Source organism: Accipiter gentilis, chromosome 25 (genome assembly GCF_929443795.1).
Source record: "Accipiter gentilis chromosome 25, bAccGen1.1, whole genome shotgun sequence".
Classification (NCBI taxonomy): Eukaryota; Metazoa; Chordata; class Aves; order Accipitriformes; family Accipitridae; genus Astur; species Astur gentilis.
The window spans coordinates 5,904,791-5,927,250 of record NC_064904.1 but is presented as its reverse complement, the minus strand read 5'-3'; the positions used below and the strand labels follow the sequence as shown (position 1 = coordinate 5,927,250).

Below are 22,460 nucleotides of genomic sequence, written 5' to 3'. Positions count from 1 at the left end.
GCGCGGGCCCTCCCGCACGGGGGCACGGCTCAGCTCCCCTCGGCGGGCAGCCCCTCGGCCCTCCGCCCGCTAGCGGCTCCGGGCGGGGCCGGAGGATTACCCCCCTCCCCCCCCCCCGCGCCGTGCCGGCAGCAGGCTGCGGTGGGCTGAGCCGCCGGGGAGAGCGGCGAGGGCGGCGCAAACACCAGCCCGAGCCCGGCCCGGGCGCGGTGCCCCCAGCGGGACCGGGCGGCGGGGCAGCGGCCGCGCTGGCACAGCCCTCCGCCAGCCGAGCCGGCCCGGCCCGGCCCGAAAAAGGGGCACTGTCTCTTTAAGGCGGCGGCGCAGCCCTCGCCGCCCCCTGCCGGCGGCGGTGCGGCGGGCGGGCGCCGTGCCCGCGGCGCGGGGCGGGCGCGGGCGAGGCCCCTCGGTGCGAGCGGGGCGGCGGCGCGGCGGGTGTGTCCTGTGGCCGCTCGCCCACCCACTCGCCCGCCCCTGTACTGTGGGCTGGGAGCGGGGAGAGGAGGGGACGAGCCGGAGGAGGAGGAGGAAGCGGAGGCGGCGGCGAATAGCGGGCAAATGGGGAGCTGAGCGGCTGCAGCAGCACCGCGGCCGCGCAGCAGCAGCAGCAGCAGCAGCGGCGGCGGCGGCGGCGGCGGCAGCGGGCGGGCACGGAGGCGAGCTCGGCGGCGGGGTCCGTGCGGGCGGAGGCGGCCGGGCGAGGGGCGGCCGGGCGCTGCGGCGGGCGCTGCTCGGCGGGCAGCAGCGGCATGCCTGCTCGGCTGGCCGCTCCGGGGCTGGCAGCGGGCGGGCGGGCGGGGTGGCGGGGGTGAAGGCTTCGCCACCGGCAGCGGCACCTTCTCTGCCCGCCTCGGTGAGCTGCCTGCCGGTGCGGGGCAAGGCCTGCCGGGGGCTGCACGCCGGTCGTCGCCGGCGGCGAAGGCTGCGCCTGGCTCGGTTCAGCGGCGCAGAGCGGGCGGGCGGGCGGGTGGGGGGCAGCGCCGGCGTCCTCCGCGGGGAACCGACTGATTTTCCTTTCTCTTCTCTTCTTAAAGCCGTTCCTTCGTAGGCGCCGAGTGCGAGCGGTAGCCGGGCTGCCCCCGCCGCCCCGAGCTGATCCTCCTCCTCGCGGGGCGGCCGCCGCCTCTCCGGGCCGGCACCATGCAGACCTTCCTGAAGGGGAAGCGGGTGGGCTACTGGCTGAGCGAGAAGAAGATCAGGAAGCTGAATTTCCAGGCCTTCGCCGAGCTGTGCCGGTAAGGAGGCGGCCCTCGCCGCGCCGCGGGGAGCGCCGGGGCGGCCGCCGAGGCAGTTGGGGCGGGCGGCGGCCCCGGGATGGGGCTGGGGCCGGGGCCGGGCCGCTCCGCTCCGGGCTCGGCCGTGGCCTGCGCCGGCCCTCGGGCGTTTTGCGATCGGTGCGTGATTCCCGTCAGCCGGTTCTGCCCGCCAGGAGCGGGGGGGAGGCAGGGCTGGCCGGTGCCCTCCGGGCGCCCCGCTCTGCGGCCGCGGCTGCGGTGTCGTGCCTCCCGCTCACCTGGGCGGCTACGGCGCGTTCCGGGGAAACTCGGTCCGGGGCGGCGCGCAGCGTCTCTCTGTGTGTGTGTGTGTGTGTGCGTGTGTGTGAGGGCCCGGCACAGCCCTGGTTTACCGCCTGGGTAAATTTCTGTCCGCCGCTTCCCGAGAGGTCTCTAGCATTCCCGCTGAAATAGTCTCATTTGGGATCTCTGCGGACCTTGCTAAGATTTGGAGCTGAAACCGAGCTATTATTAGGAAGCGTCAAATGACTGGGAATAACCTTCCTTCGTGTCGTGCGAAAACCCTTGAAATGAGGGTACACGAACCCCTGGGTGAGCTTGTATTCACCAGAGCTACGAGTGAGATGTCTGAAGGTGGTATAACTGCGTCTATGTTCTGCAGTCCCAGAGGTAAAGGTTAGTTCAATAAGCTGTAATTAGACTTTATCTAAATAGCTTGGAGGATAATAGATGCAGTATATTACACAATTTTATTAATTAATTGGAAGTGTGAACTCCATGCGGTTCCAAGGTCTTGTGATACGTGCATTACAGCTTCTGATATTGAATAACAGCTTTTTCGGATTTATTTCATTCTAACAGTAAGTTTGTAACAAGTATATGAAATCAGTTTTGATAATTGAAAATATTCTAAATAACTCATGTTCTGTTTTTTGTGAAGTCTGTTCAAACTTTGCAGAATATATTTTACGAGACTTCAAATACACTTTATCAAAGCGTGTCATGCTAAAAACACCAATCCCTGTGAAATTTCTGTTGGCAGCGCTTGTTCCTTTCTGTAAAGATGAAGGAGGCAGAAGAAACAAAACTATTTCGAGAAAGCGACAGAAGCTTTTATGTCAGCTTGTGTTCTTGGCATTCTGTATCCTCTGTCGAACTTCAGCAAAACTTGTCAGAGTGTTTTAAAGTATCGAAAAGGCCATGGGTTCTGCTTTAATGTCTTTCTAAATTTCACGTGATTCTCCCAACAAAATACTTCTGGATGAATAATGCTAAGCTTTGACCTTGCCCAAGAGGTTTTCGGTTAGTTTTTGTGACACTCAAAAATACCCTTTAACCTCTAATAAACGTAAGAAAAATGTCATTTTTAGGGTCTTGAGGTTTGGTATAAGGCTGGTTTTCGTGCCCAGAAACTAAAGGGAATCTCAGAAAAGATATAAAAAGCTTTTTGTAGTAATTCGTCTTCCATTCTTGGTATTATGTGCTGTACATTCTTATGTTTAGGAATCTCCAAAACTGACTTTCTGCCCTCCACTGTCCTTGTTTCTCTTTTTGACTAGGTTCTTTGCTTCATTTTTCTCTACTGCAGAAATTCCTTACACTTGTGTTACATAACGTGGATCTACAATTTCTTTGTGTACTGCACAAATTTGTTAATAGTTTTAGGTCCTTGCAGTGCTGTGAAAATTGACTCTGAAGTGTGTCTGTTGCTACACTTTACTAATTTCTTGATGAAAATTGGCTGGCTATCTCATTCTGTACAGGCTATGCTCACTTTGAATAGCATTTACAGACAGTGGATAGATATGTCTGTTCAGTCATGCTTTGATAGTTCTAAAAGCATTTCATGTTAGTGTTTCTGTAGAAGCAAAGTTAAGTGTTTGGTTTAAAGATCAGTACAGTTACTGGAGCAAGTTGCGCTGCTGTTTTGGATGCGCTGTTTTCCTTCCTGGTAACTTCCATGGACACCAGAGGGAAGCTGCATTTATTTAGGCAAAGATTTCAAGTATTTTGTGCATAATATCTACTTGTTTACTTGTGTGTTTGTAAGCTTTTGTTGCTGTAGAAAGTGGTGCCAAGCTCAACATACATCTTAACAGAAATATTGTGTATGGTAGGAAATAAGGCAAGCACACTCATTCCTGTACAGTGATTCATGCATTAGAGTAGACTATGTGTCGGTGTGTCTACTTTATGTGTTTTATAGTGACTGGTACTTGGAATTTATTTGCCCATTGCCTAGGGATATACTTTCTGGGTGACTACAAAGTTCAGTTTTGTTTGTACAGGTTTGCAATGAAGCAGTTATATAATCCAGGAAAGCAAGAGAAGCCTCCTAATGAACTCCTGAAGCATACTGGGTTTAAATTGGGGGTATTATTAGGATGAGAAAAATCTTCATTTCTTTGCAGTCTGCCAGTGCAGCCACTTGTAGTGCGAAGCACTGGTGTCCTAAAGGGATCACGGACAGACATTTCAAAATCCGTTCAAACCATCCTCAGAGAGAGAGTCTGAGTGCTGAACTGCTTTCTTAAGGGTGGTTCCAGGTTTTGTCTCCAGCAGCATTCTTAAGCTGAAATGTTACATTGTCCTAGCTGAAATGAGGTGCCAGGGAGTGTGAGCAGACCAGCAGTTCAGGTGCTACTTTGGGGCACAGGCAGGCCTGCCTTCAGGTTTCTGCTCCACAGACTGGACAGGAACCTTAAATACTTTCTTCATGTTTGTATCCATCTTTAAACTGCAACTTAGGTTGCTGGGTTTCAATAGGTTTCCCTGTTAAATTTTGGCATCTGAATCCTTCCAGTTTTGTTACTGGAGAACTTATAGGCACCTGCCCTCTTCTTAAAAATTTTCACTTGTTTATGTGAAGTTCTAGTAACATTTGTGCCTGGCACAGCAGCTGTCCTGCCTGAACACAGTGTCTTGGGGCTTTTGCCTAAGCTTTATATCCATGAGGTAATCTTCCTTGTATTAAAGGCCTTTTGAGCTCACCTGCATTTTTGGTCCTCACCATACACTGTGGTACGTCTGTCTGAGCTGTATTCTTCATAGAGCGTAACAGTCTTGGCTGTGCCTTCCAGGTGTAACCAAGGAAATGAAAGCAGTGCCTATGGTGATACCTATCTCTATATTTATAGCACAGACCAGCGGTTCCAAAATTCTTGGGTTACAGCCCACTGCAACCCTTAATGCTTCTACATCTCTTTCAGGTTTCTGAGTGGTGTGGTGAGCAAAAAGGCAGTGTGGTTTCATAGGCCTGTTGCAGAGGATCGGTGGTCCCTGGATAGCATGTTGAGAGCTTTTGACCTGGAGGATAGAGCACTTGTCCTGGCAAGTGGGAAGCCCGGCTTCAAGCCTGCTGCTGGTGTCTCCCAAGGGACACTGAACCTGAAGATGGGCCAGGCTCACTCCGATCCTCTGGCTGAGCCTGCTGCCGCGTATAGAGAGGAATGTGAGCTCCTTCCCCAGTGCCAGGGTAGCCATCCTCCAAGCTCTGTTGGTAGTACTGTGGCAGGGGCATTCCTTTGGGATGAGGTGCATCCTCAGTTGGGGTCTCTGCCTCCCACAGTGGTTTTTGGTTCCACCCAGCAACTCCTTTCTACATAAGCTGTTGGTGGAGTAAGACTTTCATGTTCCTTTCTGTGCATTGCTTACAGTTTCAGTGGGGAGAAGAGAGTCTCTTGTCTCAGCCTTGCTGGTATGAAGGCATTCCTGTTTGAGTTGTGATGTGGGATTGAGCTCTTCTATGTGGAACAGGGCATTCAGTAAAGGCTTCTTATCTCCTCAGTGAATTTCTTAGTCACGAGGCAATTTAAGAAGCTACTACTGCCAAGTTGTCCTGGCCTGTTGAGTGAAGCTGCTAGGATGCCATGCTTTGTGTTGAACCCTGTATTATCTGCATGCTAGCACATATGCTGCAGCTGCAGTTCCCTGAGTAGGGCCCCTTAGGGGACTGCAGCGTGCAAATGTCTGGTTTGTGCATCTCGGGTGGACTTTCCTGTGAGCCTTTATGTTCAGCTCCACCAAGGGGATGGCACAGTCTCAGAGCTTTAGGTAGCTGGCTATTGGCAAAACATAGCCTGCTAAAAAGTAGGACAAGGTTTCTAGGGACTCCTAACTGAGAATTTAGGAGCCTGCGATGTAAGCCTGTAGTTCTGACATTGCCATGTGTCCCTGCCACTGCTGAAAGGAACAGTTCCTCCTTCCTCTACCTGCTCGGTCTCGTCCTCTGTCTCAAGCTGGGTTTAGTGGTTATGCAGTTGGCAAAGACTCTCAATCCAATTGGTTGCCTGCTCATCACATTGACCTTGGAATGGTTGTCACTGAGCACGAGCACTAATACAAGGTTAGGGAAATAGAGGTGCCCCATTCCATTAGAGATGACAGAGCTGTGGTGTGAATCGCAGGTGGTAATGAAGACTCTTGGATACCTATATTATCCTTTTGTAAAATATGCCTAGATGTACTGCCAGGTCTCCCTGGACATTGTGAATAAAAAGACTCCTGTTCATGCCATATGAGGAGTGGTGGTACTACAGAAAAATATATATATCTGCTCAGAAAATGAGTTGTGTATGTTTGGCACCAGTTCAGATTAGTGAGGTGCAGCCATTTATAAATGGCTGTTTGCTCTATAAAAGCCTCCATTTTCTTGGTAGTTGTTCTGCTGTTAATATAGTCTCTTTTGGGAGCCACAGAGATGTGAGGCAGTAAGGTTATGGCAATGTGAAAATAAGTTATAGTGATATGAGGTGAAGTGAAATATGCTTCATCCAAGAGGAGATAATTTAAAGTCACCCCATTCTGAATGATAAGCTACTTCTCGGTTATTTTGGGCAGAAGCATTCACACGTGCAACTTCTAAGTTCGCATGGTAATGTGGTAGCTTTTCTGTGTACCTATATACATAATGAGTCAGAATTTCCTCTTCATAGCATGTAGAAAATGAATAGCAAAGGAGTTGAAGAGTTGCCTGAAGATGTAATCTGTGTCATGATAAATCCTGCAATTCTACAGACAAAAGAACTGTGCTTGTACATCCTAACATCCAGATTATATATGGTCAGATTCTATTGTGCTGTGTTATTTTCATAAAAGCAGGGTGAGCATCTGGGAGGAAAAAGTTCTCAGGAAATTATAGAAATTCTGAGAAAATCAAATTCTGCCCACAAAAGAAAATGGAGGTGACGTAATTGAGAACACCTTCTAGTAAAGCCCAATTGTCTTGATTTTTAGTGAGCAAGCTGAATTGTCGTCTTCCCTTCTTGGGAGATCATCCATAACAAACTGATAGCATTCCTTGATGCAAAGGAAGCTAAGGCTTCTTGGTCTGCTTTGGATTCCCACTGCCGAAGACTGTTCTGAAACTTGAGACCATGTTCTTGAATTGCTACCTGCATCAGTTCAGCAGGGTTTGGTTTTATGCAAGGGGATGCATTTTTCTTTGGGTGTGGAGCTCCTGTTAGGGCATACATTACCTGTGCTGAAGACCATTTGGGTCTGACAGGTCAGTGTGGTGGGTTGGTTTTTTGTATGTTTGTTTGTTTTAATCGAGTATGATGAAGCTGTTCTGATGCTGATACCAGATCGATCTGCTGAACACAGCAACGAGTGATTTTTTTTTTTTTTCCCTACCAAAATATTAGTATGCCTAATTTAAATTTGTGTGACTCAAACATGTTTGTTTTTTTTTTCTTTAAGCTAAATTGATTCTTCAACTTCTGCCCATTTTATTTCTGTGATAGATAGTTAAATCTTCTTTTAGCGCATATGAGAAGCTACTATTGTTTAGTAAACCTACCATAAAATGTTAAACTCTGTGGTCAGTGCTGTAGATCTGTATGGCACTCTTTCTGTTCTAAACTTTATTTGTGGTCTCTTGTGTGCCATGGCCTGTGCACAAGAACCTAAACGTGAGTTTTAAGATAGATTTAAGAATAATGCTGGTTTGAGGGTATTAAATTAATCTGTTTCTTTATATAGCAGGCCATGAAGTATATTGCATGTTTTTTCCAGGAAGAACTCAGGGGATTTTCTTTAACCCCGATTCCCCACAAAAAAAACCCCTAAATATTACTTTTGTTAAATGTCTGGATTGTGCCAGTTAGCTTTTACAGCCTTAAAAGCCATAAAAATAAAACGTGCATGTGTTGATCAATAGCTCCCATTGTTGCTTGTGTTAGTCTGAAATACTATATCATGAGAAGTAATGCAGGGCCAGATGGGTGGGTTTCTTTGACATCAGTTCTAACAAAGACTTACAACTAGCCTAATGGTAGAAATTATATTAAACCATGAAAAAGTGTTGAAGGTAGTAGCAAAAAACCCCATGTATTTCTTGGAGGAAAACTTTACATGTTTCTGGGTTCCTGCGCCTTCTTCCAGTAGTCTGTCAAGAAGACTTTACATCCCAGAAGAAATGGATATGTGTGCATTTTCGTAATCTCTGAGAGCACTTACTGGTAGGCAGCCTTCTTGCAAAAAGCTTACTGTGTTATTATGCTTGCAGAACCGTTTCATTGGAACATGGAGCGCAGCCACTCGGCAACAGAAGTGACTGTAACAATCACCCTTTCATAGCGACTCTGTTTTGTGATCTAGCAATCATTTACCTCATGTTCAGGAAGTTTGCATCCTCCTTATGGTACATCCCTTTACCACAACCTGTTTGAACTGATATGCAGCAAGGAACAATAATAAGCTTGGTCAGGTGGCAGCTTTTCAGAGAAAGATCTGCATTCTTTTGCAGATCACAGGCTGAATACAAATTGACAGTGTTACAGAAAAAAAAAAGCAAATGTCATCTTGGGGTACATAAGTTGGAACAGAGCCTGCAAGGCACATGAAGTAATGCCTCCATTCTGCACAGCACTGATAAGGCTGCTGCTGCAGTAGCCTCACCTATTGCCTTTGGTCTGGGGCATGGCATTTCAAGGAAAAGGCAGATCAGCTGGAAAGTGCCCAAAGAGAGCAGTGAGAAGGATCGGAGGCCTTGAAAATAAGGTGTATTATACTATGTTATTCAACATAAAGAAGAGGAGGCTGGAGATGGATCTTTGGACACTGTAAAAAACTGTTGTAGGAAAAAAAGCCTGACAAACACCCCCCCGCCTCCATGTATTCCTCAGTTCCATTGTAGGTAGAACAAAAAGTAGTGAGTTTCAGTTGCGCCAAGAAGGAGGGTTGATAGGTGAGTGGAAAAGATACTGTGATTGTCTAGGAATTCGTTGCTTGAGACTTCTAAGACCAGCTTGGACAAACATGCTGGGAATGATATGGGCTTGTGGTCCTGTTTCAAGGCAGAGATGTTGACCTCTCCTGAGGTCACCACTGTGCCTGGTTTGGTTCAATCTGTAATAGTGCAGAAGGTGCCTGGGAAACAGTTCTTTGTGTACGTTAAGTAGTTTGAAGTCTCTTTACTAATTCAGGAGTCATGACTTGCGAAGTCTAGGCACACAGTCTAAATGTGTGCAGCTTTTTTGAATATATAGGCTCAACCTGAGAGGGGTCTCAGAGGTGACTGTGTTTGCTCTGCCTTAGTGTACAGCACCTAGGAAGCACTGATTGACAGTGTATGTCCTGACATTGGTCAGATAATGTGCTGTTCATCTCAATAGTTGACACCTTTTGGTGAGGTGACATTCTTGAACATATTCCAAGGAAACAAGGAAGCAGAGCATATGAAACACACTACAGTAAGTGTGATAATAGATAAAATAAGCACCTGTGCTGGGCACATCTGTGCCAGTGCTGTGGAACAAACCCTCTTCTGTCTGGTTATCTTTTTTTCTCATTTTTGAGTTCAGTGTTCAGGCCTTGAAACAATGGTTTGTTTTGTGCTGATGGAATTTAACTCCTCAGAAGGAGTTATACCCTTTATAGGATCAAGGAGGAAAATGCTGATACTTCCATACTGTCCAAATACTACTCAAATACTAGTTAGTATTCTCTCTGTCTGCAGAGAGAAATCCTATTTGGAGGACAACCATGTACTTTAAGAAAGGCTTTCCAAATGACTTGAGTTTCATTGAGGGGAGATGTCCTTTAGTTCCAAGTAAAACGCCCTTAGTTGTAGTTCTCTTTCCTCCCAACTGTAGTGCTTGGGCTAATTTGACCAGGATGTGATTGCCGCTTGTACAAATGCTGTCAAATAATTCCTGTGAATTGGAAACCAAAGCAGAAGTCTGCTCTTTCCCAGAGCCAGGCTACTACTTGTGCGGGCAGGAGGGTGTACACTAATTGAGGTTGCTCTGAGGGCTCCCAGGGGTCTGATCTGTAGAGTGGAGACAGTCATGTTTCTAGATCTAATGGCACTTTTAGGAAAATAAGTGGCAGAGCCAGGCCCAGAACTTGGAAGCAGGTTCAGTTCATGTTGAGCTGTTTAATCATCTCCCCTTGGATGGCACTTAGTGAAGATTTATAACGTGTCTTGTTTTCTCTTGTCGCATACTGCCACGTCATGCTTGCTTGTTTGGAAGAATTCGCAGTTGGTCCTTCCTTCTCAAAAAAACCCAGGCTTATTTTTGCTCTTCATCACACTCCTCACAGGCTTTTCTTCCTCCTTATCAACAATCCACCTTTGGTCCCATTCCTCTGTAACACATTGGTTCTTCATGTTCGGTCTGGGTCCTGAGGCATTGCCTTGTGAAACTGAATTCTCTGTGGTGCTGCTGGCAAAGGAGGAAAAATACTTGAATGAGACCTGTCTGTAGCAAAAGACAAAATACTGAATCTTGAGCTGTGAAGCTGGGATGCTCCTGGCTGTTGTTCTGAAGCCCCATGTTTGCCCCGTCAGACCACACCACAGATGTGTGTGCTTGTTGCGGGAGTCTCCCCCTTGAAGACTGCTAAGGGGCTAAAAATTGGTGCTTTAAGAGACCTGGTTTGATTTGAATGTTTTGGCTGTAAGCAACATAGTTGTCCTTTTCTGAAATCGTGTGTTTTAAAGTGCTGGTGACTTTTTCTACTTTCTGTAATTTTTCTGCCGATGTTAGGTATGGATAAGTACATGTAGTAGTATAATGTGTTTTCTTACAGCAGGAAGAAATACTTCAGAGGATTCTTTGGAAACAAGGCCTTTGGCACTGCATGTTATAGTGCTTAGTAATGACTCACTGCCTAGCCTTGATAAAGTTATCTGCGTTTTGGGGGGCAACTGGTTAATAGCTGATAGAACAAGTGATGTCTGGGGTGATTAATGTCACTGGAAGGAAATGATATCATAAAGGTCTGCTTGTGACATGCCACGCCTGCCCCATCAGCAGCCACAGCGCTGCAGTCCTTTCTCCCTGCCACGCCAAAATACTTTCGTGGTTAAAAGAATCGGTGTAATGACTAGGCTTATTCCTCATCTTGTCAGCCTCGTTTCCCTACAAGGATCATTTGTATAGGTGGACTATGAAATAGTGCCTGTTTCAGCAATATGCTATGTTTTAGTGAGTCCAGCAGTGACCACTTAAACCCAGTCGGGTATGTTATTTCTTAAACGTGTGTGTTTCAATGAGAATCTTGGTTATTTCCTTGTAGTTAAAAATACAAACCTCAGAGATGAGTGTAAATACTGGTAACTGCTGCTCTTTAGCTCTGTCTGCATGTCATACAGCTGCAAGTAGATGCTTTTTTTGTTCAGGAGCATGCTGTTCCTTTGTATTACAAAAACTCGTCTCAGTTCAGGAGATTTTACAGGCTGAGGATCCGGCCCGTTCTGCCTGCTGTCACTGGAGCCTAGTACAGGTGCAGCCAGTATGGGCTCTCCTTGCTGCCATTTGACGGGTGAGAGGGTAGCATGGGGTAATGGTGAGGTTACTCCCACACAAGTTCATCAGTAGGTTTTGTTTCATAGCAGAGGCCCTAACAGCTCAGAGGTGTTTTGGTTGACAGGCCAGCTGAAGAGTGTAAGGCCAGCCAAATAGACCTGAACCTGGCCAGCCAGGAGCTAAATGATGGTTGTAGCAGATGCTTAGGGAAAGTATGAGGCACAGAGCAAATGTGCTCACCTTCCCCTTGGCAGACCCTCTTGCCTTCTGTCAGTCACTGGTTTACAGACTCTGGTGGCAGTAGTCATGCCCATGGTACCATGTTTAATAGCCACAGGTGGATCTGCTCCACATATACCTTTTAATGCATTTTTGAACTCACTTTAATTCTTGACATCACAGGAGCGTAAGGAGGCTGTCAGTGCATGTTGGCGATTCTCTAGTTTTGCTGTGAGTAAAACGTGAGCAAATATCAAGTTGCTTCTGCTGTGTTGTGGGTTTTTTTGTTTGGGTTTTCCTTTAACCTGTACAGGAATAGGCATTACTTATTTTTAAGTGTATGTATACATCCTCGTTTTACTAAAACACCCTGGCTCTTGACCAATTTAAAAAAAAAAAAAAAATTTCAGCCAAGATGTCATAAAAAGTTCAGAAGTCAAAAGTTCTTCCCCAAAGAGAAAAGACTTTCCTGCTAAAAATAAAAACGCTTGCAAAAGAAGGAGGAAGAACTAAAAGCTATGTACAGCTTAGGAGCCATCTTCTAACTTCATCTATAGTGCATGCTAATGACTTAAAACCAACAGCAGAGGGTTTTGTGGAACCTAAAAAATGCTTGTAATTGAAGAGAGGAGAGTGCTCAGATCCACGTTTGCTGCCTGACCAGGTTAAGTGGTGATATAGCAGAGGAGCACACTCCAAAAGTGAAGTACAGTATTAGTACTGTGATAGGAACAGAAGCCGTGTTTCTGTAGCATTCATACCAAACGTACAGTTCATTTTCAAATAAAATCTGCACCTGTCTTTTGTCTGGTATTGAAAGCATTGAATTTTTCTGATCTTTCTGTTGGTTTTCAGTTAATATTGTCTTTCTGTAGTTTCAAGTATGGCTTTAAGAGTTGCTTTAACTCGGCGTTCTTTCACACTGTTGTCTAAAATAGATTTTCTTTGCCAGTCAGTGTTTAAGCACAGACTTGTATGCACTCAGACCAGCCTCATGGTTTTAGAGTTACTGGGCTGTCTGGCACAGGTGCGTACTGATAATGTGTCGACTCATGATGTTTCCATCACGTGTGGCTTTAACATTGGTGTCCTGCGAGATAGTCTGGGTAAACCACATTATCGGAGACTCTCTAGAAGGCCCCCTGGTATGATAGAGCTGTGTGTGAAGCTCAGCATTCAGATACGCTTGCTAGTTGGAGGGGTGGGAAGAGGAGGGTAGAGGGAGCTTGTTGTGAGGTTGCCTGTGGTGCTGCTCTTGTTTGGCCGACAAAGAGGGAGCTTAATTCACTGGAGCTGTCAATCTGGTAGTTTTCAAGCACTGAAAGAAAACTCCTGTACAAGTGTGTGTAAGTGTTATGTGAGGGAGGAAAGGGAAAAAGAAACTAAGTTAGTCTGCTATTTTGATGAAAGGCTGATGAAAAAAAAAAAAAGAAAAAAAGTGCTTGTAGTTGCTGACCTGCACCCTGTATTTGGCAGAAAAGGGGAAAGCGTAAGAGGGGAGAAGTATTGTTTCCAGAACATTGGGTTGGAGCATCATGTGCCATGCAAAGAGTATGTGATGATAAAATTGAGCAGCACCCTTTGTCACTCAGTAGAAATCTTCTTTTTCAGAACTATCACCTTTTAAAGCTGGTTTAATCCATGGAGAGAAAATGGTTTGTGCTACGACTTCAGCTGTTCTTGATTGTCTGGACTGCAAGTGGGAGCTGCAGCTATAGGGGGCAGAGATCTATTTGCAGGTGGACAAGCACTGGATGGTGTTGTATTTTGACTTTGGGGCTTGACATTTTGGTGTAACCTTCCCTTCTGTCTCAAGGAATAGATCAAAGTCCAGGGACTCTATCCAGGCTGGAGTGAATTTTGAAGAGAGAGTTTTTTGACCTTTCTCCTGGCCTTTATAAAACCAAAATTTTAGCACACTTTGAGGAATAGAAAGTACAGGCTTGCTGCTAAATGGGGGGGGTTGAAGCTCCATTTTCTTTTTCTTTCTCTTTCTGATGCTATTTTAGGCCCTCAGTTCTCAGCATCTGGGAGAATTTGTGCTCTGAATTTTGTTTTATTCACAATTCAGTAGAGTGAAAAATATTTGGTCATAGACATCCCCAAGTTTAAATTGCTTTTGTTTGGGGCTAACTTTGTTTCAAGAACTCTCTAGCTAGTTTTCCTTCTGATTCCTTTGTTAGTGTGATGTGATTGTAGCTTTACTTTCTATGTATGCTATAGGGCATTGATCTTCATCACTTTTGTTGCTTACTAGTAGTGATGGATTGCCTCTTTTCAAATAGCATTGCACCATAAGATAGAGCTTTCTTGTGGAACAGAACTTGCTTTTTCGCAGTAAAAACAGTGGATCCTACTATTGTCTGGTCTAAATGTAATTTAAAGCCTCTCTTGGCTATCTTTTCCTTAAGATATGTAACAGGTTATTGCTGGTTCTGGGTAGTGTAATCAAACCACATGGATCTTTAGCATATAAGCTTATGTCTCCCTGAGAAGGCTCTGGAGAGCAGAGAAGACTTTACTTGATTGATGCTGGTCAGCTGCTGTGTTTTAATTATGAGTGTTTCTAAGAGACTGGCGCTCATTTGAGTCTACTGGGAATATGACATTTGGAGCCCAAAATGATGCTGGAAGGAGCCAGAAGTGAGTGAATGAGGAAGGCATAAGGTCGTTGGGGAGTTTTGTCTTTTTTTTTTTTTTTTTTTTTTTTTTTTTTCACCCCTCTAAGTAAAATAAATTCAGGTGCATAGTACAGAATTACGGTTGCAGCAGACTATCACTTCCATGTGTACTGTGCTGACCACCAGCTTTTCTAGTAAAACTCTTTTTCTCATTTTTGTGCTGTGCTAAGCAGTTTCCTGATCAGCATAGTGCTGTGTCTTGGCTCACAATAGGTATTGTTTGGGTGGGGGTTGGCACAATATTTTTGTGCTGTGATTTGATCTGTCATTTGTCTTGAATAATCTATTAAATGTAATGCTTAATCCTATTCCTTTTTGGCAGGTTTTCCGCTAGTATTGTTGCAATGGTAATGAAACAGTGTAGCTCTGATTGCAAGAGGTCACTGAAGAAAAACAGTATTTTGGGATGTTTCTTTTGTGTCTTTGGCTACAGAACAGGGAGAACAGACACATTAGAGGCAGAGTAGGTTGGACCTTCAGTCTGATGTGCTGTGGCTGCTCATATGTTAACAAATAACTTCCCCAATTTTCCCTTGTTCCTAGTTTCTCCTGTTTGCCATTGTGAAAAAGATCTGTAGAACCAGACAGGGGAGCTTTCTTCAAACAGGAAAATGTGTTTCTGAAACCACAGAACACAGAGCATTTACTACAGCTAACGTATTTTTAAAGTTGCTTTAGTTTCTTTGTCAGCTTTGGTGCCAGTGGACTGTGGAAAACCATGTGTCCTCCCTGCCCCCTACCCCAAGTTACACTAACTGCAATTAGGAGACCTTAATTAAAATGCTTAGTTCGTAGCTTGGGCAAAGAATTTGGAAACAAAGTCATTTATTCTAAGGCAGCTTTACCACAGATTTCTTCTGGGGCAAAGCTGTTTCCTGATGTGTAAGATCAAGATCTCTAAATCTGTTCTGTAGACGAATTACATGGGGGTCAAGTTCTTTGTACTAGTGTTTATTCCTAAAATAGTAATCCATGCATATGAATTAGGCTGAGATTCTCAAAAACTCCTTCTTGTGGTGCTGAGTTTTCTTGACTTTGGTGAGAGCTGAGCATGTTTGCAGACCTTGGCCTAATCTAGCTCCCTCTGAAGCTGTTGGAGATCCCTGTAGTTGGATTCCTTGGGAACTGGGTATACCTGGTGTTCAGATTTTTTTTTTTTTAATGGAAAGCCTGAGAGACAGGGATGGAAATAGAATTTGTTCACAGTGGTGCAAGTTCAGTGGTAAACCTGGGATCAACATGTGGACAACTTTTGCTGGTTTGTTCTTGCTTTGTTGCACCATAATGTAGCTACTGAGAACAAGTACTTAAGAGACGGAATGGCTTGGTAACAACAGTTGATGGCCAAGAATTAAAAGCATGGTAGGTAGTAATTAAAACGTGCAACCACTATGCCATTGAAAGTACTCTGAATGCCGCCTTGGCCCAGGGAAGTATCTGGTAGTGTAATTTGAAATGTTTTTGTAGGACTAAGTATAGTATTTGAGTTTTCTGTTACTTGTTAGTGCTACTGCCACCTTTTTTTATGTTGACTGACGTGGGTGTGAAAGCTCCCTGTAAGAACAGATTTTTAGCACACTTGCTGCTGCTGGTAGTGAAACTTGAAAGACAAAGTGTTTGTTTTTGGCAAATGCATGTGGTCCATGTAAAATCTCTCTATTCCCTTTCCCATTAAATTGAAGTAGATTACCAGTTGTTTGGGGCTGATCCAGGCAGAATGGAGCAGCCTAGCAGTGCTGCTAATATTACAGTAATGGAAGGCTTCTGCTGGAGAATGTTTTTGGTTAAATATTTTTTGGTCTTAAAAATGGCCATGTTTGTGTGTGGGTATTTTCAGCTTCAAGGAGATAATTGTTGGAGCTTTCTATAAGAATAGGGGTGAAGGTTCTCTTTCAGTAAAGCTTGGTCTCCTTTTGATGAAATAAAAACTATTACAGGGTTAATTTTTTTTTCCCCCCATTCTCTACATGTCTTTGAATGTGAAAATTCTTTCCCTGGCTTTTTCCCTCCCCTCCAACACTTCAGGAAATAAAATTGTTTATTCAATGTCTGGTGTCAGTGTTGGATGCCTACACTAGCTCAGGAACTCAGAGGTGTTCCTGCAATGCCAGTCCCCAAAAACCTGAGAGGTGGCTCTTTCCTGCTGTACTGTAAATGTATAGTTTGACCGTGAGGGGTTTTTGAAGCCCACTGCCCAGACAGCTTTGAAATATGAGTAAAATCTCAGGTGTACACAGATGAGCTGCAAACAATTGAAAAGTGTTTAAATCTTGATGTCTTCCATGTATTCACTGGGTGGGGGTTGTACAGAAAGTTTCCAAATCAATGAATACTCTCTGATCCAAGAGAGAGAATAGAGAAAAGTCTCTTGAATCAGGCATAGGACTGCCAGCCAAAATAGGGTTGGCTTTTGGCTCTGTAGTAGGCTTCATTGTAACTTAAGCAAATCAGTGATTTTCCCAATATAATACTTTTTCTACCTATCAAATGCAGAAATAATACAAACCTGTTAGAATGCTGTTGTGGCTGAACTGACTGCAAGTTGCTCGTAGATCATTGGATCCCAAAGGAGAGACAAAGTGTTTATTCCTTTATCTTGCTGTTTGTTAGCAGCTCTTAATTCACATCTATCTATTCCAAAGCATGGTTCAAAATTAAAAATTCAAGTTGCTAAAATATGTCTGCTCCTCTTTGGTGATTTCTATAGAAGAAATATAATTGAACCCAGTTGTTGAGGACCCCAACATGTTTTAACATTTTTAGTGCTCTCAACTGCTGTTCTCTCTCAGACCTATTTAACTAGTAAATGTTTTCAATTTATCATACACAGACTAAGTAATTACTCAGCTTTTGCCCAGCTAAGATTTCATCTTCTTGCATTGTCTTTCCTAACTTGGTCATTTTAATTTGTGGTGAAAATCAAGGTATAGTTTGAAAACCAAAGAGGAGGGAAGGAGCCAGGAGGCTGTGGAACAATCTAGTCTAGAGACAGTGATAGTGATAAGGGTTGTTTTCTTGCTTATGCTTTTCTCTGCTGCTTATGTGGATGCCTGAGTTCCAAGAAGGCCCTTTTAACCCTGTAGATGGAGCAAATAGTTGCCATTTTCCAAGTGCACACAAAATCTGATAAAACACAGGAAAATGAGAACTCTGGAAGCTACAAATACATTTGAGCTTGAGCCTAAACCGGTTGGCTGAGGCTAATGGGAGGGTTTTTTTTAGTGACAAAACAATTTACCTAACATAGGAACTTTGGGGGAAAAAACTTCAAAAAGTAGGAGTCTTTTATTCTGCTTACAGCAGCTTATCTAAGAAAATGCTATGTAACTTTCTCATCTAACTGTGAACTAAAAAAAAATAAAAATAAAAATTGCTTCTCGGAGGTGACTCATTTTCTTTCACATCTGCAGATTGTTTACTGGGACTGGCTCTTCAAGAATTCTTTACTCCTTTGTGTTTATTATCTACAATTTTACTTGCAATAAATGTGAGAAAGAATCGAATGATTGGCTGGCTGAGGGTTGTATCAGAAGTGGGTAGTAGTTTGGTTTTCTCATGATTATTTAAAAATTAAAAGATCGAGTATGCTCTGCAGCCTTTTTTCTAAAGGTAGCTGCTGTCACCATTGTACCAAGAAACTATTTTTTCTCCTCTAAATGAGGCCCTGAATCTCCTAGGAGATTTTAAGACTGCATATTTATTTTCTGAAAAATAGAATCATCTGATGCGTCTTCTGAAATGATGCTTGAGAAATAGCAGACTACCTCTTTCAAGTGACTGGCAAGCAGCACTGGCAGTGTTTTGGTCTTCCTTTACAGGTGAGGATGTAGGCGTGAACCACTGGCCAGATCACATCTTAGCAGTGCAAGTGGAGGAGTATAATCTAAACAAGTGAAAACAAGGAGGTCTATTAATTTGCTTTAGATGAAGCTTAGTATTTTAAGATGGGCTATATTGGTTGTCTCATCTACAGGACTGAAAACAGTATGTCTGCAGAACATAGTCTGTTCAGTTAATTTGCGTACGTGAAAATTTCAAGGAGTGATCTCACTCATAGGAGAGAAAAAAATGCCCCAACCAGAATGAATGCTTTTTAGACTATAAGGCCCTGTACCTTCTCTCCTGGTTGCTTTTCAAATGGACAGCTGTGAGCCACATCTAGGAAAGAAGATGGATGTAGTGATCAGAGCAGGCTGCCTGTTGCATGATGCTCTGAGCTGGTGTAAGCACCCTTCCTGATCTGAGGCAAGGGTCATGCATGTGCTGTTTCTGCTCCTTCTCAAGGGAGTTCATGTTGAATTGTCTTGCTGTGAGAGAGACTATTTTCTTTTTACCATGATTTTTCTGGATTACATGTGGACTAGTAATGGCTTCTTTCCCTGATGTAATGCATGTGGTTTCAGGATATCCTTATTAGGGCTGTTCTTACTTTATGCTCAGACTGACAGTGTCCCCTAGATTTCCCATGCTCTTGACCTGTTAGAGGTTGCCTTTCTGCTCTCTCTTGTCTTGCCTTTTTAAGGTGTGGTTTTCTGGTGGTGGTGGGTTTTCTGCTGATGGTGTTCTTTCTTCGTGGGGTTTTTTTGGTTTTTTTTGGTTTTTTTTTAGGAGGAGGAGACTTTAATGTGGTCTTTTCTTTTTGGCTTTGGAAATCCCTTGGAAGGATTTCTGTATGGTCCCACTTGTGCTGAAGAAATTGCTTTAAGTAAAGTTGTGACTGCTTTGTCCATTAGACAGGTATGTGGTAAGTGGTAAAGGGCTGTTGGAGTAGTTCCCATTCTGAATGGAGTACTTGGTGATAGTACTAGCCTAGGATGGCTAATCCAACTGTCATCTTAAGCATAAGCACAGAAGCTATGGAATTCGGGATTGTTGTTGCTACACATTTGCCAGTTTATGGCAGACAATGTCCAAAATGATCACTGGCGTCCAAAAGCTCACTATTGGTTGTCTTGGGTATGAAAGAATATGATGGTCCCTAGCAGGTGCTTTTCTCTTTCCTCCCATCCTATTCCCTCTTTTCCATCCTACCCTGCTGTGGAAGATGGAAAGGGCAGGACCACAGCTGCCACCCTGTCTTGTATCACTGGCGTGAGGGAGTAGTTGGGATGGTTGCAGTACCCCCTCCCAAGCAAGGACTGGGAAGGCTGAGGACTCTTTAGCCTGCTGTCTTTGGGTCCCAGAATGAGCAGATGTCACGTTCAAGGTTTCTAATAACAGCAAGTGAAGGCAGCGGGTACTACAAGATGAACAGGGAAGGACTGAAGAGAAGTTCTTTCCATATAAAAGGAGTGTAGGAGAGATGGGTCTTTTGGAACGAGATGCAGAAGTGACCAGGATAACTGTTGAGCCTGAGCTTGTGGGATGTAGCCAGTGGAAACCTCACTGCTCCAAGGAGTATTTATGTGAGAGAGCAGTGAGGTGGGTGGGAGGGTAAAGAGCATCAGCTGAAGTACTGAGGGCCAGTGTGGGAGGCAGATGTTATAACGTTAGCCTCCTGTCCCTGGGACGTGTTCTGATTGAGGCATTGATGGGACTAAGTATGTCCTTCTCAGAGGTGTTAGCAGTTTTGAAACCTGTTTCATATGAAACCTCTGCAGTGAAAAATTGAGTTCTAACTTTAGCTCTTTGAAAACATCTTTGTTTCTGGGCTTATGGAACAAATACAAACTTCTGCTATAAAGGAGAGCTTCCAGAGGAACAGCTTGACTACTTCAGAGTAGTGCTCTGTAGCTTCAGTTATGTCATGGTGTCAGATCTTGGAAAATCTGCTAAGCTAGTTATTCAAGAACGCTTTGGAAATCTTCTCTGTGGCTTCATTACTGGGAAGTAACTGTCATTTGCTGCATGTTTATGTAAAAGGTGTATAGCAAGTGAATAGCTGATGGATAGAATACAACTGTTCATATGATCCCAATGTGTGGATGTGGGAGGAGTAGTTTGCCAAGAAAGGCTCGTTTCCAGACAAGCCCAGTTGATCTCTCTGTACAAGTACTAAATGACTTACAGTAATTTTACTTTTAGTGTCATAGAATCAACAACAGAGAAAGATTGCTGTACCCAGGGTAAAGCAGCATGGCACTGTAATGCCTTTGCTTGACTGGCTGTTTAGATAAGGACCTACAATGAGAGATGACAAAAACCCAGAGGATTTAGCACATAGTTCTGCCTTGTGAAAGTGGTTTGCGTAAAAGCTGTTTGGTTTTAGTGGTATCTTACCTAGGACAGAAGCCTGCAGTGTTAATCTTGAAGCTGTCTGATACAACAGCAGACCTGCACCTTAAATCTCAAGGGGTAGCACCTTACAAAGAAGAGCTCACGCAGCTCCTCTGCAAAACCCAGAAAGGAGGTAAGAAACAGTAGTACTGTGTGAAGTGTCTATAATGGCAAGCTTCATCCCCAGCTTCCGTCACCCATATTCTCCTAGCACATTCATCATCAGTGGAGGTGTTTGGTACTTGACAGCATAAGCATGCCATGTAGTTACACTGCTAGAAAGGTACAAGACCAGTGATGTTTGGCTTGGTGCCAATAAATTATGGCACAAGAACTATATGGCCGTAGGTAGAGACATTAGATAATGCATCTTCAGCAATCCTAGCACCAAGGCAGTGGTAAAATTGGAGGAAGAAATGGAAAGAAATTTGATCTTTGATGTTATGTTCTCTCTGTAGTTCTCTCTTGTGTATGGGCAGAGGGAGGAGTTTAATGGCAAGTTTAGCATGCAGGTTATCTTTAGAAGCATCTGTAAGCAGTTCATTGTTAGGTAGGATGGAAGACTGTGGGTTACGGCCTTAGTTACAGTGAAAGATTTTGCAGACAAATACTTGAAAAAGAGAAATCTTCCTGCTTTGAACAATATTAAGATTTTGTTTTGTTTTGACATAAGGGCTTGTTCATTGTTTCTCAGTTCATAGCCTTAAATGGCCAAAAATGCAGTTTTTAGGTTTTTTTTTTCCTTTCATTTCCTAATTGTTTGTCTGTAGGCTTTTTTTTTTTGTTTGTTTTTTGAACTAGTAATGTGAGTAGAGAAGTTATTCTTCTCCAGGGAAAGTCTTGCTGAAAAAGTCTAGGCATGACCTTACTAGAATTTTTCTTAGGAGAACACCACAATGTGAAACCAGTGGAATAAAATCAAAATGAAATGTTCTGTTATCTTTCCAGCATCACTTCTGACTGAATATCCTGAAGTAAGACATGGACATACATAAAACTGTCGTGTAGCTCTGCAAGCAGTGTTTATGGTTTAAAAGTGCCCTGGGGCACATAGCTGCTGTTGTAACCTCCATCTGAAATAGGTAATCAGAACTGTAGGTGTTATGTCTGACCAATATGCAGGCCAGTGCTTTTTGTTGGTTCAAAAAATTTGCACTTTAGTACTTTATGCTGAAACTGGTCTTCTCCTGAAGCCAGGCCTTGAGAGAGGATTCTGCTGCAAAATCAAGGCTGGCCTTGATACTGTTAGACTGACAATGATGGGCTGTTGGTTAGCTGTGTCTTGCAGAGGGTGCTAGGTGGTTTGCAGCCTTGCTGGTCTGAGAGCTGTCTGTGGGATTGGGGTGACATTTCTCTGGTGTCTGCCTTGGGGTGGTGGTACAGAGACATGCAGGGCAGGCTGGAGGAAGACTTCTTTTACACGTTGTGGATGGTGATGCTAGAATTCAGATGGAGGAAAAAAAATGCAGGTGTTCAAATTAGTATTGAAAAAAAATTATTATCCTGGCATTTTTTTTTACCTTTATCTGGAAACTAACTAGAGAAAATAATTAGGGGTGATGTAGTGTTTCCTTGAGATGTAGGGGAGTAGTCCGAATAAGATAACTACAGTTTAGAGTGCAACTTTCACAAGGTTTTGATTATCATTTTATAACCATCACAACTTTATTGTTCTGGAGGACTGGGATGATCTTGAAGAGGAACATTTTTGCTATATTGGAGTAGCTTCTGCCCTTAAGGTGATGCCTGTGTATTTTGTAGCTTACTGTGGCACCTTGGACTGTGTGCTGACCAAGCGTGAAACCCTGCAAGTCTAAGTAGGCAGATAATACCCACCCAGAGCAAGAGAGTGAAGTCAGGGAGGCTGAGCAACTGTGTGCAAGGGGGTTACGTAAAGCTGGGTGTGGAACAGCCTCCTTCTTTATGAAACAGGGCTGACTGCAGGGATCTGATGTGCAAAGAGCTGTGAAAACATGCTGCCTGGGAAAAAGTGTTCTTGGGGTAAGAAATCATGCTGTTGCAGATAAATGTGCTAGTGGGGTGTAAAAGCAGACACTTGGTCAAGGATTTTCTTTTGCCTTCACAAACAAGAATTCCTGGAAATATTTGGAGCAAATGTATTTTTATTTACTAAGAGATTAAGAGGTAAATGTGTATGTTTCTTTGTGTGTAAAATTCTAATAGTATTACGTGGTTCAGTCATTTTCATTAACTGTTACTTGATAACTTTAAGTGACAGCATATGGGATGAACAAAAATCACTTTCCTTAGCAGCTGTAGTTCAAGAATCTGTTTAAAACATTGAGAATTTTCAACATCTTTTCAAGCTGTTACTTAACACGGTTTTTTTCCCC

The 22,460-nt window shown here is 44.0% G+C and overlaps 1 protein-coding gene across 2 annotated transcripts in view; it reads left to right on the top strand.

Annotated features, from left to right (window-relative positions):
• The first annotated feature begins 1,038 nt into the window (after positions 1-1,038).
• ITPK1 (inositol-tetrakisphosphate 1-kinase) overlaps positions 1,039-22,460 on the top strand; it is a 156,836-nt gene continuing 135,414 nt past the window's right edge. For both annotated transcript variants that reach the window (XM_049828741.1, XM_049828740.1), the window contains exon 1: positions 1,039-1,235. In XM_049828741.1, the coding sequence (XP_049684698.1) occupies positions 1,141-1,235 (95 nt within the window). In that variant the 5' untranslated portion in view covers positions 1,039-1,140. The remainder of the gene's footprint in view (positions 1,236-22,460) is intronic.